This window comes from Dipodomys ordii, unplaced genomic scaffold (assembly GCF_000151885.1).
Source record: "Dipodomys ordii isolate 6190 unplaced genomic scaffold, Dord_2.0 Scaffold2, whole genome shotgun sequence".
NCBI classification, from domain to species: Eukaryota; Metazoa; Chordata; class Mammalia; order Rodentia; family Heteromyidae; genus Dipodomys; species Dipodomys ordii.
Genome location: NW_012267218.1, coordinates 26,330,693 through 26,353,740, shown reverse-complemented (window position 1 = coordinate 26,353,740; position 23,048 = coordinate 26,330,693). Strand labels below are relative to the sequence as shown.

The 23,048-nt window shown below is 39.9% G+C and overlaps 2 protein-coding genes across 4 annotated transcripts in view; both read right to left on the bottom strand.

Moving 5' to 3' along the window:
* Positions 1–3,557, bottom strand: part of Adam20 (ADAM metallopeptidase domain 20) — an 11,355-nt gene extending 7,798 nt beyond the window's left edge. Inside the window, 15 exon segments of the mRNA XM_013013612.1 lie at positions 830–1,014; positions 1,016–1,395; positions 1,398–1,530; positions 1,532–1,684; positions 1,686–1,756; positions 1,758–1,809; positions 2,025–2,211; positions 2,214–2,328; positions 2,330–2,398; positions 2,400–2,459; positions 2,461–2,768; positions 2,771–3,082; positions 3,085–3,142; positions 3,144–3,223; positions 3,539–3,557. Coding sequence (XP_012869066.1) covers positions 830–1,014; positions 1,016–1,395; positions 1,398–1,530; positions 1,532–1,684; positions 1,686–1,756; positions 1,758–1,809; positions 2,025–2,211; positions 2,214–2,328; positions 2,330–2,398; positions 2,400–2,459; positions 2,461–2,768; positions 2,771–3,082; positions 3,085–3,142; positions 3,144–3,223; positions 3,539–3,557 — 2,182 coding nt within the window.
* A 7,088-nt stretch (positions 3,558–10,645) lies between these two features.
* Med6 (mediator complex subunit 6) lies at positions 10,646–22,725 on the bottom strand. 3 transcript variants are annotated; one of them, XM_013017402.1, is made up of 8 exons: positions 22,659–22,725; positions 21,015–21,174; positions 19,641–19,732; positions 17,382–17,464; positions 16,305–16,413; positions 13,861–13,976; positions 11,710–11,737; positions 10,646–11,134 (listed from the first exon to the last, which is right to left on the bottom strand). In XM_013017402.1, the coding sequence occupies exons 1-8, from the start codon at positions 22,678–22,680 to the stop codon at positions 11,004–11,006; spliced, it is 741 nt and encodes a 246-aa protein (XP_012872856.1). In that variant the 5' UTR covers positions 22,681–22,725; the 3' UTR covers positions 10,646–11,003. The 3 variants fall into 3 exon arrangements, with proteins under 3 accessions (XP_012872856.1, XP_012872864.1, XP_012872872.1); XM_013017410.1 differs by having other exon boundaries at positions 22,630–22,705; XM_013017418.1 differs by lacking the exon at positions 13,861–13,976 and having other exon boundaries at positions 22,659–22,719.
* Positions 22,726–23,048: the final 323 nt, after the last annotated feature.

Sequence of the window (23,048 nt, the reverse complement as noted above, 5' to 3'; positions counted from 1 at the left end):
CTCTACCACTTGAGCCACAGCGCCACTTCCGGCTTTTTTCTTTTTGCTTATGTGGTGCTGTGGAATCGAACCCAGGGCCTCGAGCATGCAAGGCAAGTGCTCTACCACTGGGCCACCTTCCCAGCCCCTCCCCAGCCTATTTCTATTCGTCCCTAACTGTGCCAAACAGAAATAGGCTTTATAGACACACATCCAGGGAATTATAAAGTCAAGCAAAAGAAACTGTAACAGGAGGTTTAGGATGGAGAGACACTTTTAAAATGTGTCTTAGTAGCTGAGCATGATGGTGCTTGCTTTGTAATCCCAGCACTTGGAAATCTGAGGCAGGAAGATCATAAGTTTGATAGCAACCAAGCTACATAGTGAATTTATGACCAGCTAGGCCTACATGGGAAGCTCCTGCCTTTAAAAAGGTGTTTTTGTTTTGCCATCTCAGGAAATAGAAAAAGATAACTTCTGGGGGAAATGGACCTTTAAATTTTACTGAAAATACTGAGGAGTAAGTAAGAGTAAGAATATGTTCAGCATCCTTTGCTATGCTATCTAAAGCTTATGATCCTGATCTGATCTAATTTTTGTTTAGGTAGACATGTCCTCATGTTTTCCTACCCTTAAAAGAAAAAATATGGAGGTTGTTCAAATAAAGTCATCTTCCTCTTCTACTTTTTCTCCTTTCTTCCTCCTCCTCCTCCTCTTCCTCCTCCTTCCCCTCTCCTCCCCCTCCCCTCCTCTTCCTCCTCCTCCTCCTCCTCTTCCCCTTCTAAGATTTCCTCATCCTGTTCCTCTTTGTTTGCATTTTCAAAGCACACGAAGCAGCATAAGAACAAACCAATCACAGGAATGGGCCACAGTAGTAACAGTTGGCTAGAGTTATCCTTTACATTTGATTCTTCTGAACCATTCTTTGGAGGTGGACCACTGTCTTCACTCCCTCCATAGCCTTTGGTACTACTATAGGGAGGTGCCCATCTATGGTTGCAGTGACAGTGCTGTTTATTATTGCAGATCACCCTATGTTGCAGGTCTCAGACTTACAGGTTTGTGGCAGGTTTGTGGCAGACAAACCATACTTGCACACTTTTTATGAATATAAATCTTTCCTGGACCACGCGTTGTACCATCTTTCACTTGACCGACATCAGGTATAGACATACCTAAGTGATAATCAGTTCCCCAGCAGCCAGTGTTATTGAGGTGAAACTGATACACTATAGAATGTTCTACAGGATTAGGAACTGTGTGTACGTTTTCACACTGAACTCTCCCACACATGATATCAGCAGCCAAACATTTCACATAGATTGTGCCTACAATATTGTAGTGTCCAAAACTATTTCCTTGAGTGTTGATTTCTTTGTAGCACCTCTGAGATGCACTCCATGCATCACTGCCAAAAAAATCTCCTTGCACTGCATGTCATGGTTGCTACATGTCTTTTTTACTGCTATAAAAAGACCTCTCCAGGGGAGCCCATCCTGCACATATACATCTTCTTGGCATGGGAGGTCACATTCACTGGCCTCTTGTATCCACAGTCCCTGATGGCATGAATTGGAAGTCTTTGCAACGAAGTCCAGAAGCACAAGAAGCTCCAGGACTCAGTGTACAGTTTAAAACACAACAGGGATCTTTTGCACACTGGTATATGTTTCCACAATCACACTCCTCTCCTTCAACAACTACGGTTGCCACAGTACTTGAGTCTAAAGGTATTTGCTGGATGTGGAAGAGGGTAGATACATAACCCAGTATTGCTAAGAACTGTCCCAATATTGGCTATAATTGCAGTTGCTGAACTTACTTGACACCCTTCTTTTTTTTTTTGGTCCAGTCGTGGGACCTGAACTATGGCCTGGGCGCTGTCCCTCAGCTCTTCAGCTCAAGGCTAGCACTCTACCACTTGAGCCACAGTGCCACTTTCCGGCTTTTTTCTTTTTGCTTATGTGGTGCTGAGGAATCAAACCCAGGGCCTCATGCATGCAAGGCAAGTGCTCTACCACTGAGCCACCTTCCCAGCCCTTGACACCCTTCTGTAGGCATACATGGCTCACCACTTCAATGCACACACACACCACCTAGTGTGACCAAGCTCATGAGTCATGGTACATGCAAAAAGGAATAATGATCTGTTTTCAAAAACATCAGCTCCACAGTTAAAAGGTCTCTGGCATATTCCGTTAACATAGGCAATACCAAGCCTTGTGCCCTTTAATTTTTAATGAAAATATGTGCAACATCATATCTCAATTGGACATTAAGCTGCTAATGCTTCCAAACAGAAAAATACTCCACAACTTGATCTATGTCACCACTGGTTAAAAAGAAAAAATGGGCATTCATTATTCCAAATCTCCATCATGGTTAAAATTATATCAACTTCAAGAGGTTTATAAAAACAAATCCATTATATTGATAACAAATACTTCCAACTACACTTCTGACATATTACTTTTAGAGAAAAAGACATCTATCATGGTCCACAACTAACAGCTCAATAAACCACCAGTGGGTTCACCAACCCACCTAAGAACTTCGTTTCAGAGTAAAATTATAGGACAACTGCCACTCCAATTAGAATGTTAGTTTATCTTCTGTTTACCCACATCTCATGAATAGCAATTGTGTCTCATCACTTTCTATCCTATAAACCCAGTGTTCAAATGTGGCAGACATTCGAATTGGCTCTGTTTCATAAGCAAGATGGTTTATCTGTAGCATGCCTCGAAAGCCGCCAGAACAGGTACTGAGGGCAACCAGAGATTCAGGATCCCCTCCACATAACCATGCTATTAGCAGTCATCCTGGAAGAAGGGCTGTTCCTCATGGATGGCACACTCTTCTGTGTAGGTAAGAAGAGGGAAGTGTGTAGAAACTAGCAGCTTCTTGACTTTCATGTGGACAATGTACCTCTGGCCCCCAAACCAGAAACTATAGGAGAGAAAACCCAGAGCCTTGGCTCCTTTGCCCTGCTGATCACCTTTCAAGGGGATCACCATTTCTGGAGAGATGAAATGCTGGGAAGGCCTTGCCTGGGAGAGGCTAGGAATAGACAGAGATATCTCAAGCCACAGTGACAGAAGAACAGCCTGATATGTACTGGGATCTCACTCATTGGCATCATGGAGATGTCACTATGGAGGTAGGACATGAGGAATTGCTGGTCTAGCTTCTCTCTCTGAGCTGATCAGAGTGTGGGGCTGATCTTTATAGATCTGTGTCCTGGCTGAATTGGACCATCAGAGATGCAGTGCTGAAAACAAAAATAAAAAGGAGAGTGGGAGTGAGAAAGTGAAGCTAAAACAAGTCTTGAGATGGCACCAGATTTGAAACAATAAAAAGATAAGATTCCCTCTAAGAGTAGAGGAACACAGTAAGATTTTTTTTAAAGATTAGACATATGCAGGTAATTGTCTGACCGAGGTGATAGATAAATAAGGGTTCATTATGCACTGTTCTTTAAACATGTAAAATTGCAAGACACTTTCCATTTAAAAAAGATGTTGGTACCTGCCCAAATTTCTGTCAATTGCAAACCTACTGACAAACTGCACATTCATTGTGCATGTAAATAACTCACCCAAGCCCATCATTTTTAATCCCTTTATGCATACAGTTGTTTTAGCTCCACTTTCCTATCTACAGACACTTTATGTAAACTTCATTCTGTTCTAAATTAGCCATCAAAAGGGTGCACTTAGAATACACCTTAGTGTTGGGAAGTCTGCTTCCAATCTGGATGAATTTTTACTTCCTAATGCTTTCTTACCTACCCAAAAGCTAAAGACAAGCCAGGCATAGTGACACATGCCAATAATACCAATATTCAGTAAGTAGAGGCAAGAGGATTACTAACTAGTCAAGGGCAACCTGGGCTACAGCGTAAGCTTGGGAGGCCAGCCAAGGCTATATAAGGAGATCCTGTCTCAATGAAACAAAGCACTGAACACTAAATGGGGTTGAAGATGGGACACCTTCCGCCACAGCCGGCTTCCTCCAGTTACAGCATGAAGAGAACAGCCTTCCTTCCACACAGCATATGTGCATCATGCTCCTGACCAAACAAGGCTCTTATTAATATAAACTCAATTCAAATCTTCATATGGCTAGTGAGTTACTTCGATCTCTGTTTCAACTTCAGTTTTCCAAAGAAAGCTGCATTAAGGAAATTCAGCCTAAAATCAGTTCTCTGAAATATTCAGGACACCACAATTTGATATTAAAGCTCCATTATGCATGAAAATGTAAATTTTGTCTCGCGTGAAAATTGTCCATTCAATGATTTCCACTTAAAGGTAGCAGCAGTAAATTGCTTAACATTTGAAATCAATATTAAAGCAAGTTTAGAAACATTAACACACAGAGGTCATAAATATTTTAAATAAGGACTAATGAGATCCACAGTACAGAGTATGAACAATGTCCTATGAGCTGGCACAGGTAGTTCACACCTGTAATCCAAGATATTCAAGGAGGCTGAAATCTGAGGAGGATCATGGTTGAAAGTCAGCCTAGACAGGAAAGCCCAGGAGGCTCTTATCTCCAAGTTACTACCAAAAAGCCAGAAGCAGACCTGTGGCTCAAGTAATAGAGTACTAGCCTTGAGCAAAAAAAGGTCAAAGACAGTGCCCAGGCCCTGCACTCAAACCCCAGCATCAGTACCTTATTTGTAATAATTAGTATACATCTAGGATAATCATAGCAGATGAGCAGAATAGCTCAATAGCTATGTACATATGACCATGTAAGATGATGCTAAGTGAAATGAACTCCAAGACATGGACACAAGAGGTTTTTCTTTGTTGTTGTTCTCAATGTACTAAGTGATTTCTTTTTTCTTTTGTGTACCACCCCCCCACCCTTCCCTATGGTTTATCCCCTTGTCACTGTATTCGATTTGGTATCCTGGTTATTGTGTATACATTTATCTGAACTAGGAAGGGAAGGGGAACAACAAAATGGTGAGACAAAGGACAAAGGGGGAACCTATGCAACAGCGATACAAGACAATATGTTGGAAATGATCTATACAACTTGGGGGAGGCATTGGAGGGAAGGGAAGGAGGGAGAAAATGGGGGAGGGAGTAACAACTTAGACAAGAAATGTAATCACTACCCTATATAACTGTAGCCCCTCTGTACATCACCTTGATAATCAAATTAAAATTAAAAAAACAAAAACAAAAAAGAAAGGAAGGAAAGAAATATGTAACTGCAGGATTTTAGGTCAATTGGGGGGCCACTGGACACCATGAGATTGAAGCCTCTGAAGTATTTCTGATTTTAAAAATATGATGAAATCTAACCAATTTCCTTTTCCTGTCTCTCTTCATCATATCCTTGCTATTTGCTACAAAGTTTTGGATACTGAGAGAGGATCACGAGAAAGACTTGGAGATTAATAACATATAAAGCATTGTCAGAATTATGAAAAAGTAGCTTTGCATTGCTGACACGTCTATAATCCTAGCAGCTACTCAGGAGGCTGAGGCTGGGAAGACTGTAGTTCCAAGCTAGCTATGGCAAAAGCCTTCCTGATACCCCATTTCAACCAAGAAGACTGAGGATAGTGGTGTGTGCCAGTCATTCTAGCTTTTTGCCAGCCTAGGCAAAAAGCAAGACTCTATGTCAAAAATATTCTGAATAAAAAGGGTTAGAAGCATGGCTCAATTGGTAGATCACTTGCCTAGCAAGTGCAAAGCCCTAAGTCCAAACCATACACATATGTATTTATATATATATGAATATATACATGCATATATACACATACATATGTTAAGTGTATATATACATATACATATATACACTAAAGGTAAAATGGAAAAGTTTATTGCAAAGAATGTTTGGTATAGACCAGTCTTTGTTACCAGTGTATCACTCCCAAGACAAGTCCTAAAGGAATATCGCATTCCCCTTATGTGAACTGGTGCCACACTCCAGCTCTTTCTCTGTGACATTACTTAGACTTCAATCATCACAAGCATCTCCCCCCCCCCCTCTGTCTCTGTCTCTGTCTCTCTCTATCCATCACCAAGGAGCTATTGCAAATTACTCAGAATCCCTATCACTCTACTTCCTCAGTCATGATATAGTCAAGCATTTCTCAAACATGGGCCACAAACTATACTGGGCATGAAATAAATGTAAAGAGTCCCAAGTAAATGAAACACAATAGAGTAGAAGACACCAGAAAGCATTGCATTGAGAAATATAACCTGCCATTTGCCTATCACCACAAAAATGAGTTCTTATTATGATGATCAATTATTTTCTCATCAATTATTTTCACCTCTTTTTTCGTGAGGCCTTAACTCTGGGCCTGAGTGCTATCCCTCAGCTCCTCAGCTCAAGGCTATGACTTGAGGTCCACAGTGCCACTTCCAGCTTTTTCTACTTATGTGGTGTTAAGGAATCAAACCCAGGCTTCATGCATGCAAGGCAAACACTCTACCACTAAGACACCTTCCCAGCCCCTCACCTAACTCTTATACTTGGTCTGTTAAGCTAGGGATGGCAGTCTGCACTTTATTCTCTGTAGTGACAAGTCTTCCTAATGAGTTTTCCCTAAAAGGGCACCAGAGGAACACTAAACGTAAAAAAAAAAAAAAGTTCCTAAAAGTTAACTATTTCCTGTTTGCATGCTATTACTTCTTGAGTTTCCCTATCTCCATAGTTCTGTGCCCTAACAGTGACATTTACTTGATACCACATACTCAGAGAACATTTTTTTTTTGGGGGGGGGGTGAGGGTCCAGTCGTGGAGCCTGAACTCTGGGGCCTGGGCACTGTCCCTCAGCTCTTCAGCCCAAGGCTAGGGCTCTACCACTTGAGCCACAGCGCCACTTCCGGCTTTTTTCTTTTTGTTTATGTGGTGCTGAGGAATCAAACCCAGGGCCTCAGGCATGCAAGGTAAGCACTCTACCACTAAGTCACCTTCCCAGCCCCTCAGAGAACACTCTTAACAACAAGCCTCTTCAAAGGTTCAAGAACCAGCAGAAAAGTGCTTCTTCCTCTGAAGTCTGAGAACTGGTCATACCAGAATGATCTCTGGTCCTCTGGGAATCCAACATCAACCAGACAATGTTCCTTTCTCAGATATTCCGTTACCAGGCTGGGAAGGTGGCTCAGTGGTAGAGCGCTTGCCTTGCATGCCTGAGGCCCTGGGTTCGATTCCTCAGTACCACATAAGAAAAAAGAAAAAAGCCGGAAGTGGCGCTGTGGCTCAAGTGGTAGAGCGCTAGCCTTGAGCTGAAGAGCTCAGGGACAGCGGCCAGGCCCAGAGTTCAGGCCCCATGACTGTCCCCCCCCCCAAAAAAATGAGATATTCCGTTACCAGCTTTATCAGGCCACGCCACATATTAATCTTGATATTATCCCTTAAGTATGAGGTACCCTCCCTCTGAGATTTGAGTCAGTTTTTTTGAGACAAGCTTCTTAAGGTACCAGCACTTCCCCAGAATCACTTTCTAAAAGGCTATCAAAACTCCATTCTTTCCTGAGTTCCCAAATTATGAGCACCATTACAAAACCCTATCCTTCACGTTCCAGGTCAAGGTCCAGGTTTATGAGGTGTATTATAAAATAGTTTAGATTATCATAGCTTCAACTGTAGGTCTTGGGAAATCCTACCTCTACATACCTCTCTATATTCTCCGTTGATTTTTTTTTCAGTCCTATAATACTTTCTTAAACTTTTTTCCTGTGGCAATTTCCTTCTGGTGAGTTTTTCTTTGAAATGGATCTTGGAATACACAAGGCCTGGTTTGAGTGGTTGCAAGAGAGGTAAATGGGAAATGTGGGACTGGTCTGGGCATATCCATGGTCTAAATTACAAAGCTAAAGTCCCATCCTATTGGGAATGTACATGGAATAGCATCATAATTAGATTACCACTCAGTGTTGATTGTGATGAAATGCCTTATTGTGACTAAATGCCAAGTGATTAAGATGATGATTAAAATCTCACATAGCAAGATTGAAAAAGACTAACAAATTTGAATGGTGAACTTCAGGGTACTAACACCTAGATCAAACAGATTTTATATGATGAATGCAGAGGCTAGTGGAAGCAAGCCAAATATAAGAAACAGGCCAAACACAACAAAGAAATGGGTCATGCTGGTGAAATGGTCCATGCACAAAAATTCAAACCACAGTTCGAAACTGACAACAGGACCTTAAAAAGGGAAGATCATCAATTAGCAAAATTCCTACAAAAACATAGTGAACTTTGCAATGATGGAAGGCAGCATTGTGGATGATGATTTTTCAACTGGAAAGAATAAACAGATGTATATGGACATATACCATGTTCTCTTATGCATATGTATGTGTGTATAAACCCCATCAGAAGAGAACAGGAAAGGGATGACACTGACCAAAAAGAAATATACTCTTCACCTGACATATTTAACTACAACTCTTCTGTATATCACCTTTATAATAACAATTTAAAAAAAACATTAGCAGAGAAGACCTGGAAGTAATGACATCTTGATGTGCAAATGCCATTCTCTAAAATGGATAAGAAAATCTTAAATAGCTGCCTCCAAGGTGGGCATGAATCTGGAATGTCTCATTAAACAAAACACAAAGCAAAACAAAAAAAAAATGAGATCACATTAAAAGGATACAGGAATCAGCTTGAAAGGGCTTGAAATAGCTCCCATTGGCTTAAATGTGGGATAATCTAAACATTAGTTTCTAGCAAGTATAGATGGGGTGGATTTTACCTATTATGTACACCCAAACTAAGAGGCATTCATCAAAACAAGTGTCCTGAACCCTTAAATATCTAGGTCTTGAAAAACAAAAAAAAACGCTCTAGATAAAAGGAGACTAGTAACTAAAGAGAGACAACTACCAAAAACAATGCATAATTCAATATTGTATCGATTGTAAATGGCACCACTGGCACCTCTAGCAACATATAAGATCAGCATTGTCTCATAGTAGCTATGTAAGAGATTGTTCTTAATTTTAAAAAAGACCTATTAAAGCCAGGTGCCAATCGCTCATACCTGTAATACTAGCTCTGGTATGCTGATATCTGAGGATCGTAGTTCAAAGCCAGCCAGGGCAGGAAAAGTCTGTGAGACTCTTATTTCCAATTAATCACAGAAAAAGGTGGAAGTGGCACTGTGGCTCAAGTAGTAGAGCGCTAGCCTTGAGCAAAGGAACCCAGGAACAGTGCCCAGGCCCAGAGTTCAAGCACTAGGACTGGCAAAAAAACAAAACAAAACAAAACCAACCCTTACAATACTTAGAGAAAATGGTATTATAAGAAATCCGAGGGGCTGGGAAGGTGGCTCAGTGGTAGAGTGCTTGCCTTGCATGCATGAGGCCCTCGGTTCGATTCCTCAGCACCACATAAGCAGAAAAAGCTGGAAATGGGGCCAAGGCTCAGGTGGTAGAGCGCTGGTCTACAGCTGAAGAGCTGGGGGACAGCATCCAGGCCAGAGTTCAGGCCCCACAACCAACCAAAAAAAAAAAATCTGAAATATATAAAGGGGGTTTATGTGTGCATATATAACACATTCACACACAAAAGTTATATATATAAGAAGTCTTTGTACTCTTCCTACAGCTTTTTCAAATGTCTGAAATATCACAAAATATAAAGTTAAAACAAAATTCTCAGACCAAACTCTCATAAAAGCAGAAACCAAAAAATTCTTCTACCCCTTAAAATATTAAGTATATTTTCACTATTTAATTGGCACTAACACGGTAAATGACATAAATCAGAAAACGATGTTGATGAAGTAGTTATTTTCATACTTTGCCATTTGAGTGATAACTAGTCCATACCTTAAAAAAAAGAAACTGGGCAATATGAGTGAAGAACAATTAAAATACAGAGTTTAAGCTGGGTCCTGGTATCTCATGCCTGTAATCCTGGTTACTCAGAAAGCTAAGATCTGAGGATCAAGGTTGAAAGCCAGCCTGGGTAAACAAGTCATGAGACTCTTATCGCCAATTAACTACCAAAAAAGCTGGAACTGGAATTTGTGGCTCAAGTGGTATTGTTAGCTTTGAGCAAAAAGTGCTCAGAGACAGAGCCCAGGCCCTGAGTTCAAACCTTAGGACCAGCACTAAAAAAAAAAAAAAAAAGAGAGAGAGAGAATCTAGATTTTTAACCTATGAATTTTATCCTAAGGAAAAAAAAGTAAATATTGAAAATACATTATACACAAACATAGTTCACTGCAGCCCCATTTAAAATAATTCAAACTCAAAAAACAAATATAACACAGGTAGTTTATAAATCCTGAGACTAATAATCTTGGGAATTATTCAGTCACAAAAATAGATGTTCTACATGAACGAATATAGGAAAATGCTTAAAATAGACAACAATGTAAGGTAAAAATGCATAAACAGAATCATACAAACTGTGATTCAAAAGCCATACATAGTTTTTGTAACGCTATACAAAAAAAGGAAACAAAATTCACAGCTCTCTTGCAGAGGTTTTTCTTTATCTTTCACATTGCCATAAGTTTATTGCTGTGGTACTGAAGAATTTGTATATAATACAAAAACACGTGCTTAGTTACTACTATGTTAACATTCATCTTTTGTGTCCTCTCAAAGTGTACCTGAAAAACTTCAGACATAGATATAGTGAAGAAAAATCCAAGATCAAGCAGTATATACAAATAACTTTATTTTGTCTTTCAAGATACATGCCAGCACACCTGGGAACAGGTGTGGTACCAATCCAGAAGGGAAAGGATACAAAACATACATAAGAAATATTCATAAAGATACATTATGATAGAAGGCTGGGGCGCAATTCTGTTGTAAAACTCTTGCCTAGCATTTCACCAGGCCCTTGGTTCAATATCCAGTACCAGCACCTCCCCAAAAAAGCATGATGGGTATAATATCCCTTCTTAAGAACAAGTGCATTCCACACAGAGCATTTTAAAGCTCAAGATCCTACCAGAGAACTGAGGTATAATTGACACAAAGAGTCTTGCAAGCTTCTCTTTTGTCCTACATTCACTGAAGTCTCATCCGTTTCTCAGGGGGGCCTTTAGTGCTCACAGTCTGTTGGACATTCTTTGTGGTCTCCTTCTCCTCAGATTTTACAGTTTCTGGAATGGGTTCTGCTTCTTTCTTGGTCTGTTCCACTAGACATTCAAAGTAGTTTTGTTTTTTATTGTTGTTGTTAGGTTTTTTTTTAAGATGAATGTGGGTGAAAGGATAAATTAAATTTAGACAATGGATTATATGAATAGTTCACTTTTTCAAATTCATTTTAATAGCTACCTCCAGTTCTACCTTAAGTTAATTCCTCAATCAGATGTAAGAACCCTCTTATAAACTACAGAACCTATTATTAACTCAAGGAAACTTATGACACTAGGCAAAAACATATGGCATTTAAATAAGTCATCATGTATAAGTAAGAGTTAAAATTATTCCATCCCAGTTTCAACTGTAGTTCAATACCTATTTTCAATGAAAAAACGACCTCAAGTCATCCTAGGTTCTTCACATTCCTTCCATAGCTACTCTTTTGTGTGAATTCATTTTTTAAATACCAGTATCACTACCACAAAAGCCCTACTTGTTGGCAATCACAGGTGAGGAGAGCCTGAAAGGACAAAATGACCACAGATCTTCTCACATGCTGTTATTATCACATGTTAAACAGAAGTTTGATTTTATTTCAAGCTTAATAAGAAAATCAGATAAAGCATACCTGGGACAGGCTTTTCTCCAGACTTTTGCTGTAATTTAAAAAACAGGGAATAAGGGAAAGAAACAAAGAAGAAATACAGAAACAGAGCAGGTTAGCAAAATTTTCTTCTTGCTTTTCTAGTTTATTAAAATGGTAACTTCAACTAAATTGCCTTATACATGACTTCATAAAGCAAAGTTACTGTCCATATACCATAAAAATTACTATTCATGTATTATATACTTTTTTATCATTTTTACTTCTTAGTCTCATTCCAATAAAGACATAAATCTAAAACCAAAATAGTGATAAAAAACCATTGACATTGAACAAAGCACTATGCCTTCACACAAAGGCTATAATACTTTACAAAAAGACAAGCAGAATCCAATGAAGAAATAATGGAGCTTTTGAAGAGGATATGGATTATATGTATATATAACAAAGTAGAATGAGAGTGATGAAATTCTGACTTTCTGGTACTATTTACTAGTATTATTCTAATTTTCTTTTCATTTCTATCATGATTTAGTATCTTCTACATTGATGTATATCTTCATTCTCTTATTCCTCTAAAGTTACTAGAAGTGAGATAGTAAGCTTTTTTTTCTTTCTTTTTTGGTGCCAGTCCTGAGGCTTGAACTCAGGGCCTGGGTGGTGTCCCTTAGCTGATTTTTTTTTTGTCAGTTGCGGGGCTTGAACTCAGGGCTTGGGAACTATCCCTGAGCTTTTTTACTCAAGGCTAGTGCTCTACCCCTTGAGCCACAGCTCCACTTCTGGTTTTCTAGTGGTTAATTGGAAGAGAAGCATCTCACAGACTTTCCTGCTTGAGCTGACTTCAAACCATGATCCTCAGATCTCAGCCTCCTGAGTAGCTAGGATTACAAGTGTGAGTCACTGGTGCCCAGCTAAGATGGTGATTTTTTTTTTCTTTTATCTTTTGGTCAGTTGTGGGGCTTGAATTCAGGACCTGGGTGATGTCTCTGAGTTTTTCGGCTCAAAGCTAGTGCTCTACCACTTTGAGCCACAGTTGACTTCTAGTTTTCTGGTGGTTAATTGGAGGTAGGAAGTCTCACAGACTTTCCTGCCCAGACAGGCTCTGAACCATGTTCCTCAGATCTCAGCCTCCTGAGTAGCTAGGATTGGGTGCTACCAGCACCTGGCTGAGATGGCGATTTTTAAAGACTACTTATTATTCTATTTCCATAGTGGGGATGTTTAACAAGTTTGGTTATTTCTGCAGCTGGTTTTCTTCTCTCTGAGTAATACTGGAGATTAGGCCTCATCCCTTGAGCACATTGGATGAATGTTTATCTACTGAGCTAAACCAGTACAGCAGTGAGAAACTACTTCAAGCCCACCCCCACCCAGTACTGCCTAAACACTGCAAATAATTCAAATGAAAGAACATGGACTGTAAATAAACACTACAAAACGACAGGAATTCCTTAACGTCATAACTCTGAGCCAAGTATCAATGGCTTATGCCTATAATCCTAGCTACAAAGGAAGCCTAAGTCAGAAGAAATACAGTTCAATGATAGTCTGAGCAAAAAGTTCAACAGATACTCTCCCCCCTCTAAACCAATAGGTGAGTGCAGTGTTGCTGCCCAGCTACACTGGAGAGGATAAATAGGAGGCTTACAGTCCAAGTTCATGCCAGGCAGAAAGTGAGACCCTCTTTCAAAAATAACCAGTTCAAAAAAGGTCTAGAGATGTGGCTCAGTAGTGGAATACCTGCCTATCAAGTGCCAGGCCCTGACTTCAAACTCCAGTGATGCCTAAAAATAGATAAATAACTAGATTTTAAAATGGGAGAATTGGAGCAATAGGCTCAAACACTAGAGTATCTAGGAAGTATCTACTGTCTAAAAAGAACAAAACCCTGAATGCAAACCTAGTAGCAGCCCACCCCCCACCCCATAAAGATACAAACTGATAGACTTGACAAAAAAGAAAAACCCACCCATTACTTTCTTGCAAGAAATGCATTTCCCTGGCAAAGACAAACAAAGGCTTAAAGGGAAAGGATGGGGAAAAAATGTTTAAAAAGTGAAATAAACACTAGACAAAAAAAGCACAGGTAGCTCCAAATATAACAACAGAGGGCAATTTTGATAACTCACTCTCATTGATAGGTTACCCAAAACTTACGTATATGTTCTATTTTACCTGCACAAATTTGGGTGGAAATTTTTGTCTGAGATCTACAAGTAAGGCATCCACACGCTGTCTCTGAAAAATAGAGCTTGGTTCTTCTTTCCTTTTGGCTTTAGGCTTAACTTTATCTATCAAAATATGAAATCCAAATCAAAACAATCAGTTTAGTCTCTTGTCTTTCAAATCTTTCTCCATTATTAACATATTCAAGCTTTATTATTTTCAATAGGCACTGTACCAAGATGATTCCAACTAAGCTAAACAGAACATACAGACAGAAGGCTCTAGCTCCTAAATGATATTAAATGATGCAGTAAACATGTCATTTATTTATTTGTTTATTTATTTATTTTTGTCAGTTGTGGGGCTATAACTCAGGTCCTGGGCACTGTCCCTGAGCCTCTTTGTGCTGAAGGCTAGCACTCTTACCACAGCACCATTTCTGGTTTCTGAGTCGTTAATTGGAAATAAAAGTTTCACAGGGACTTTTCGGCCCAGGCTGCTTCAATTCACAATCCTCAGATCTCAGCCTCCCAAGTAGCTAGGACTACAGGTATAAGCCACCAGTGCTTGGCTAACATGTCTTTTAAAGAAACTTCCATTTCATTATGTAGCAGGGCTACTTAAGAGTTGTAAGCCTAAAGTTTTTTCATAAATGTCTAAGTCATAATCCAGATTATCAGTCTGAAAATGTTTTGTGTATTTTAAGTGAATCAAGTGGTCTTTTTCTTTCCTTTTTTACTGTAATAGAAATTTTATGAATGTGATCTCTTTTAAGATATCTTTCATATTTTACTTACAGAAAGCACTTTAAGTTTTTGGCATATTTGAATCTCTGGCATTATTACTCTAACACTTTGGGGTCATTATTAGGTCTTTAAAAAAACTTATTGTAACCCAAGAACTGTGATTATTTTGATTATCAGTCTGATAGCTGAGTTGACTACTATATGACTACTGAGCAAGTAGTGTATTCAGTACAGATTTGCTACAAAAGGGGATGATTCATACCTAGGATATGATAGCATGGGCCAGAGAAATTTCATCAGGCTCTTCAGAATGACATGCAATAAAGTGGTCTCTTTCTACCATGAAGACAAGGGGGAAAAAAAAAAAAACTAGATAGAAAATTTCTGAAGCTATTCACAAGTGTGTGTGGTAGGAGAGAGGGGGAGGCAGTTAAAGAACCGTCTCTAAATAAAGGGGTTCCAGATGTTATCCCAAATGCCATTAGGACAGGGGAAAATAGCCCTATATCAAACATCCTTGCCTGAACCAACTATAAAAAGTCAAAATAGAGCCAGGAACGGTGACTCATGATGGCAATTCCAGCTACTTAGGAAGTAGAGACCAGGAGAACCACAATTTGAAGCCAACCTAGTCAAAAAGGAGATCCTAGCTCACACCTGTGATCCCAACTACATTAGAGGCATGGGTAAGAGGACTGCAGTCCAAGGCTGACAGAGGCAAAAACACAAAACCTTACCCAAATTACTCTTTATAAAGGTTCCCTTGGCCATATGATTTATGCTGAGTTGCTTTTGTCAGAGAAGGAAGAGTATAGGAATATTATTGTAGACACATTTCTGAACATGGTGAAAAGCACTGGTAGAGTAGTAGCTGTGGGACATAGGATGCCTGGTGCCATGGCACCACACAGAGAAGGTTGTATGATCAGCCTCTCATTCACTCTACTTTGAAGATGAGAGGAAGATTAAGGGTTCCAAATCCCAAGATGACCCAACAGGTAGTAGGAAATACTTTTGCTTGTCCCTCAGCACTGTTTCTCCTCTTTGTGAGCCACATATTTTAAAACTGAATCGCTTTCACAAAAATTACCACTTACCTAGCTGATAAAACTTGTTATATGCTCCTTTGTGAAAGCTATTACTACATCTACTTATAAGAATCACAACTGCAATGTTACCATCCTATGAAAAAGAAAAATGCACCTAGGAAACATCAATATCCTTTTACCTAGGAAACCAGCTTCAGGGAAAGGAAGGTTAGGGGATTATTAGAGGGAAGAACTTGTTCAACATACATTGTACACATCTATGGGATTATCACAATGAAATCCCCTTGTACTATTAATGTTTACCAAGAAAAACAGTTATAGAAGAAAATAATTTCATCCTCAGGGCTTCAACGACTATTTTCGAGGGGTATGTATGTAACAATAGGGTACAGCACTTGTGTACATTTAGTCTTAGGTTTAGTGAGTGCCATCACCACCACCACCACCACCACCACCACCACCACCACCACCACCACCACCACCACCACCCACACACACACACATACACACACACACGTAAGAAAGGGGAGGAAGAGGGGAGGGAGAGAGAGGGAGACAGATAGATAGATAGATACATACACACACACACACACACACACACACACACACACACACACAGAGGGGACAAGTGTATTTTAGTAAGATCTAGGTGTTCTACCTTGCTCTTCATGGTCTTTGAAATGCCACCAATATCCTTTGGAAGGATGGTATCGACAGTAGGACATAGCTTCATCAAAAGCTGACTGAATGCCATGAACTGCAGTAAGCTTGTAAAAAAAAAAAAAAACAACCAAGTATTAAATTTCTTATTTGATAATCAAAATTTCCAAAGTAAATCAAAATATTATATATGTAAAGGCAGTTAATTTCCTGTTTTTTGCTTTTGGGGTTTTTTCTGTTGGTTGTAGGGCTTGAACTCTGGGCCTGTGTGCTATCCCTCAGCTCTTCAGCTCAAGGCAAGCACTCTACCACTTGAGCCACAGCACTTCTGGTTTTCTGGTGTTTATTGGAGTCTCATGAACTTTCCTGTCTAGACTAGCTTTACCATGACCCTCAGATCTCAGCCTCCTGAGTAGCTAGGATTACAGGCATGAGCCACTGGAACCCAGTTTCTTTTTTCTGGTCAGTTGTGGGGACTGGACTCTGGGCCTGGGTGCTGTCCCTCAGCTCTTCAGCTCAAAGCTACTGTTCTAGCAGTTGAGCCACAGTGCCACTTTCTGCCTATGTGGTGTTGAGGAATCAAACCCAGGGTCTCATGCACGCAAGGCAAGCACTCTACCACTGAGCCACCTTCCCAGCCCTCCTTTTCAAGAATCTAAATTACTATATAACTAATTGTATCATCATTTCTGCAGTATTTGCATATACACATTCACCTATTTACTTTTGATCATCTCTGTATTACTTATGAGATATAATGAAATGTGAATGCTATGTAACTAGTTGTTATCCTTCATTGTGATGGGAATGACAAGAAAGTGTGTACATATTGAGTATGGGCACATTTTGGTTTTTTTCAGAGTATTCTTAATCCAGCAAAAGTATGGAACCTATGGTACAATGAAAGCCAACTGTATATATGAATACTGACTTGGTTCCTAGTAAACTGCAAAAGGCATTCTAGTAGTTAACATTTTATGTCAACTTAAGGGGGAAGAGTTCCTGTTTATTTCTTGGAAGCAGAATATTTCTATTAAAATTTTCTTTAATGTTTAAAGAACATAAGGCCACTTACCACTCTGGAGTTTATAACTGATCCCAAGTCTGGTGCCTGATAGATAACACCAGCAATGATATAGTAGTCAGCTAGCGGGATAACTAAAGCAACAGAGGAAAAAATGTTTATGAATATATCTCCAGGTACATATTGCTAAACAGATCTTAAATTAATAAGCAATATCTGACATTTTCCTAAATTAAATGAGGAAAATTCTTGTTTTTGTAAGTAAAGTATTGGGAAAAAGCCACATGCATTTATTCACAGGTTATCTATAGGTACTTGGGCAGTTTTGAGTAGTTTGCCCAGAAAACCTAAAGAATTTAAGGGTTTAGAAATAAAGTATGCCAAGTTCTTAGCCAAGAGCAGTGTGCCTCAAACTTTCCTGAATAACTGAATCACATTTGTTTAATTTAATATGCATTTGGAACCTGTTAAAATGAGTCTTATCAGTTAACATAGTGCATTTCAAGTTCCCAAGTGGTGTCAGTGGTCTTATCAATCAAAGTAAGAGAACACACACACACAAAAATCTCTCATACAGCAAGAGAAATGCACAGATATCTAATGCACTAAAGTTGCCTCTGAGTTCCAGGTCCAAGTCCTAAAGAAAAATATAGCAGTTACTGAGCCTGGTGCCACCTGTGTGGCTTCTATACCCTGAAATCTCTCACATGGTCTTGCCTTTCTTCTAAGGATCTCTTTTCTCTGGGAAGAGACTCCAGATCTTTTATCTCGAAATTCAATTTGGATTCTAAAAATACAACTTCTTTAGCAAGTCATTCTCTGAAATCATTACCAAGGTAAGCGTTGTTCCTAAATGTCTACCTTGAATCCTCTCTTTAGTGTGGCATTTTTCACAGTGCTAGTTTGATTCCAGTGTGTCTTATTCTGGTCATCTCTAGAGTAGATGATGAATTTGACTCTTCAGACAAACTAAATCAGAATTCATTACTCTTGTGTTAGTGTTTTGTCTTGTTTCTTTTTGGTGCTTGTACTGGAGCTTGAACTCAGGTCCTCATGTTCTCACTCAGCTTTATCACTCAAGGCTGGCACTCTACCACTTGAACCATACCTCTACTCCTAGTTTTGCTAGTTACTTGAAGATAAGTGCCTCATGGACATGGACTTTTTTTGGTGGTGGTAGTGATTGTGGGGCTTGAAGTCAGGGCCTGGGTGCTGTCCTTGAGCATTTTTGCTTAAGGCTAGCACTCCACCACTTTGAACCACAGTTCCACTTACAATTTTTAGATGGTTAATTAGTAGTAAGAGTCTCATAGAACTTCCTTCCTGGGCTGGCTTTGAACTGTAATCCTTAGATCTCAGCCTACTGAGTAGCTAGGACTACAGGTGTAAGCCAGCAGTGCTTGACTTCCTCATGGATATTTTTGCCCTTGGCTGTCTTCAAAATCTCAGCCTCCTGAGTTTCCAGGATTACAAGAGTAAACCACTGGCACCCACCAGTTTTAGTTCTTCCGCAAGTTTTAAAATCCAGGTATGAGTTTTGTTTGGGTACATAATTAAGAATATTCAGTTGATCTACAAGAAATCTGATATGACTGTATTTGTTATCTATTTTATAACACATTAACTCAAGTGTACTGATATAAAAAGTTCCTTAGGATACTTAAGATTCCATGTGATTCCTACAACTCTGATCACAGGAAAACAGGGATTGCCCTGATGGTTAGGGTTTGGGGAATTGTCTTTGGATATATTGTGGAAGTCCTCATGGAACTTGGCTTCTTAAGTATTTCTTAAGTGACAGTTATACCTACTGTACCACCTTTTGTAGCCATGCTGTACAAACAGTATGAGTACAGTGGAGCCCTTATTTTCTTCTAGGAGTTGGAAATTCTGTTATGCAGAGGATACCTATATTACCAGTCCTCAATAAAAATCCTGGACTTGGAGTTTAAAAATGACTTCACTGAGCAGATATACACACGTGGATGCATTGCACTGCTAAATGAACCACACTTACTATGGCTCTTGGCAGGAGGAAAAACCTGCACAGGGATTCCTGTAGACTCCACCCAATGTCGTTTTCCATGACTAAGCTCACAGTAGATCCTTACTGTGTAGCTCTAATAAGTTTTAGCGGTTGAGTACAAAGATATTCTGAGTCTGATGAGCCCACTTAGCAAAGTACTAAGCACCTATGGCTTGAGGAGCACCAAAACCAGCTAAATCCTTCCCAAAATAAGAACATATACTGGTTGAGAAGTATATAGGGTATTTTAAAAAGAAATAATGTCTGAAGTTTATACACTTTACCTTGAGTAGGAGATTGGCGTTGCTGCTTTCGAATGATGAAAAGAATGGGCTCTTGAGCATGCAAAAGGATATACTCAATTCCAACCATTTGACTGTAACAGACAGATACCCAGAGAGTGATGAATGCCCACACAATTTTGTAGGACTTTACAATTACTAGATAAATTGCAGCAACACTGCTAAAAGGATTAAAACTGCCTATATTTGGTTTAAAAACTGGCTATTGATGAAAACTGGGTGGTGTTCAAGAGTAAGATTTGGTTTTTAAACAAAAAATTTCTTTACAAAAACTTATAGTGAATTTAAGTATTTTTAAATTTAAGTATTTTTAACAATACAAGTACACTGAATAGTATGTTTCAAAAAGCCAGTCAAAATAGCATGACACTTCCTAATAATAGAGTAAGATATAAAAAAAGAGTTGTGAATGGGCTGGAAAGGTGGCTCAGTGGTAGAGCGCTTGCCTTGCATACCTGAGGTTCGATTCCTCAGCACCACATAAGCCAAAAAAAAAAAAAAGAGAGCTATGAAGACCCAATTATATATTCTACCCAAACAGCAAACAGAAAAAAACTTTACCTGTAACCCAATACATTTTTGAATTGCCAGATTATGTATAAAGCAACAGTAAGTTGTCTTTAGTAGCTTTATTTGCCTCAAAACAAGACATTTGTAATACCATGTTATAATAATAAGGTTATAATACTATGGAAATTTAATTTCATAAAACCGATCCCATTCCCAATTATATAGAGAGGTTTTGGACACTTTTACAATTGCAAAAAATTGAGCTGGGAAGGTGGCCCAGTGGTAGAGCGCTTGCCTTGCATGCTTGAGGCCCTGGGTTCGATTCCTCAGTACCACATAAGCAGAAAAAAAAAGCCTGAAGTGGCGCTGTGGCTCAAGTGGTAGAGTGCTAGCCTTGAGCTGAAGACCTGAGGGACAGTGCCCAGGCCCAGAATTTAGGCCCCATGACTGGACCCAAAAAACAAAAACAAATACAACAGCAATAAATTCTTATTTAGGATCTTTGACTAAAGAATCCTGTTCTATGTCTGGCTAAATTTTCCTTTTTCATTCAAAGATTATGTGTCTAATATTAGATTTTAACTAATTAGATTTTAAAAGGACAATAACTATAGTTTTCTGGCTGATAGCAGCTGTTCATCACAGGATCTAAATCTCAGTTCTACTTTAAAGTAGATAGTATGAAATTATATAGAAAAGACAAGTAACTGCTAGTAAATCGTTTGTATGTCAAATCCAAACAAACCAGTTTTTTTCCCAAAAGTTCTACTTCATGATCTACAACTCAAAAGAACTATTTGCTGCAAAATCTCTAGTTGGCAAAAATGCTATCATTTAATAACTTACTTCAAGTGTTCTAATGTTAGCCTCTGCATTTTGACCACTTCATTATTACACGTCCTGTCATAAAAAGGATTACTTCTTTCTGAAAAGTAATCCAGTACACTACCACTGTTCAAAATGGGGATCCAAGAGCTGTCAACCCAAGAGATTCCCAGCAGATTATCTAGGCAAAAGAAAAAAATGATAAAAGGATTAGAAAATAGAATCCAGGCCAATAAATAGCTACTATGCATCTAATGTAATAGACACTATGAATATAAAAATGGCCTGGCACCTACCTACATTCTCTCATTGCTTAACAGAAGACATATACAAGAAAACAATGATAACACAATCTAGGAAGTATTATAATAAAGATAGGGTTATTGGGTTATAAGGGCAGAGAAGAATGAGAATTTACCTAAAGGGGTAGGATTTTTTTTAATAAGGACAAGATGTAGAAGTATTCACTGTATGTGATATATGATAATAGTGGTGGTGGCTCCTTTTCTGTCCTCACAGCAATTTTAATATATTTTTACTATTAATACTCGTATCATAACCAAGAAATACAAATGTTTGCATTACTCATCAATAAATAGCAATGGACCCAATTAACAGTAATTAGCAAATGCTTATAATTCATAGACTGAGGATTATAAACAAATATGATTTACTCTACTAACCACATATATTTATCAATTCATTTACACAGACTTCAATATCCAACTCCATTATCCAAGGATAAACACTTAACTGGGATTAAGAGTACATTCTAAAGTCATAAAATAAAACATTATCTTTCTCATTTGGAGGCTGGGACTACAGCCTCATGCAAAAAAAATATATCAACGAGTTAAGCAGACTCCAACCACTTCATACAGAACACTTCATCTTGAACACTCTCATCCTAGCTCGTCAGAAAGCTGAGTTCTGAGGATCGCGGTTCCAAGCCACCAAAAGGCCGAAGTGAAGCTGGGACAGAAGTGGAAGAGAGCTAGCCTTGGGCAATAGAAGCTCAGGGGCAGTGTACAGGTGCTGAGTTTAAGCCCTAGGACTGGCAAATTAAAAAAAAAAAAAAAAGGTAACCGTACGAGGTACCGATCAAGGGGTTGCCATCTCCAGTTTATTCTCTGGTTGACTTAGCAAATACTTTAGGACCTCTACATTCCTGCTGTGAAAAAAGAAACCATCCCCTGATCTGTTGTGCTGAAAAGCATCAGAGACCTAGAAACAAAGCTCTCAACGGAAAGACTGAGGCAGCCTCGCCCGGCGGCCCAGGCGGGGCCCGAAGGGCGGCTCCAGGCCGAATCCCACCAGCCGAGCGGGAGCCTTTACCCCTCTCCTCCCTCTGCACAGACACCCCCCGCCCTGTAGTTACGACGCCATAGCCCCAACGCCAAGGCGGAGACGGGCGTGGAGCAGTACCCCGGCGGAGGGCTCCACGCGGAGACCGGCGTGGGGCAGAACCCCGGCGGAGGGCCCCACGCTCCGAGCCGCTTCCAGCGCCTTCGCGTCGGCGCGGTGCAAAGTTCGACCCCCAGGGACCGGAAAAAACTCAGCAAAAACATTCAAACCTATTCGGAAGAATTGGAGAAATGTCCCAAAGGGCTATGAACCTCCAAGGCAGTGTACAAACCAGTAAGGAGACACAACAACGCCAATCACCTCGGATATCGACCGCCGCCATCCTTCCACAAGCGCCTGTAGCGTCTTCTTCCGGCGCAGAGTAAATGCGTAACGACGAAGACGCAGAGTAAACGCGTAACGACGAAGACGGCAGGGCGGCGAGGTACAGGTCGTCAATGTGCGGGGCGGGGACGCCCAGGGGCGTGGCTAGTGAGCAGCTGGGCGGGGGGAAAGAGTGGGTAGGAGAAAGGTGTTGGGGGAGGGAAAACTGGGAACGGTGTGGGAAAGGGTAGTTGGGCGGAAAGGCCCGGGCAAGAAGAGTGGGGGAGTGAGGAGGGAGGGCTGGGCGCGGGTGAGCTGAGTACTGGGGAAAAACCCTCGACCTCCAGGGAACAGGGGGAGCGGTGGCGCATTGTGATGCTGCTGCGG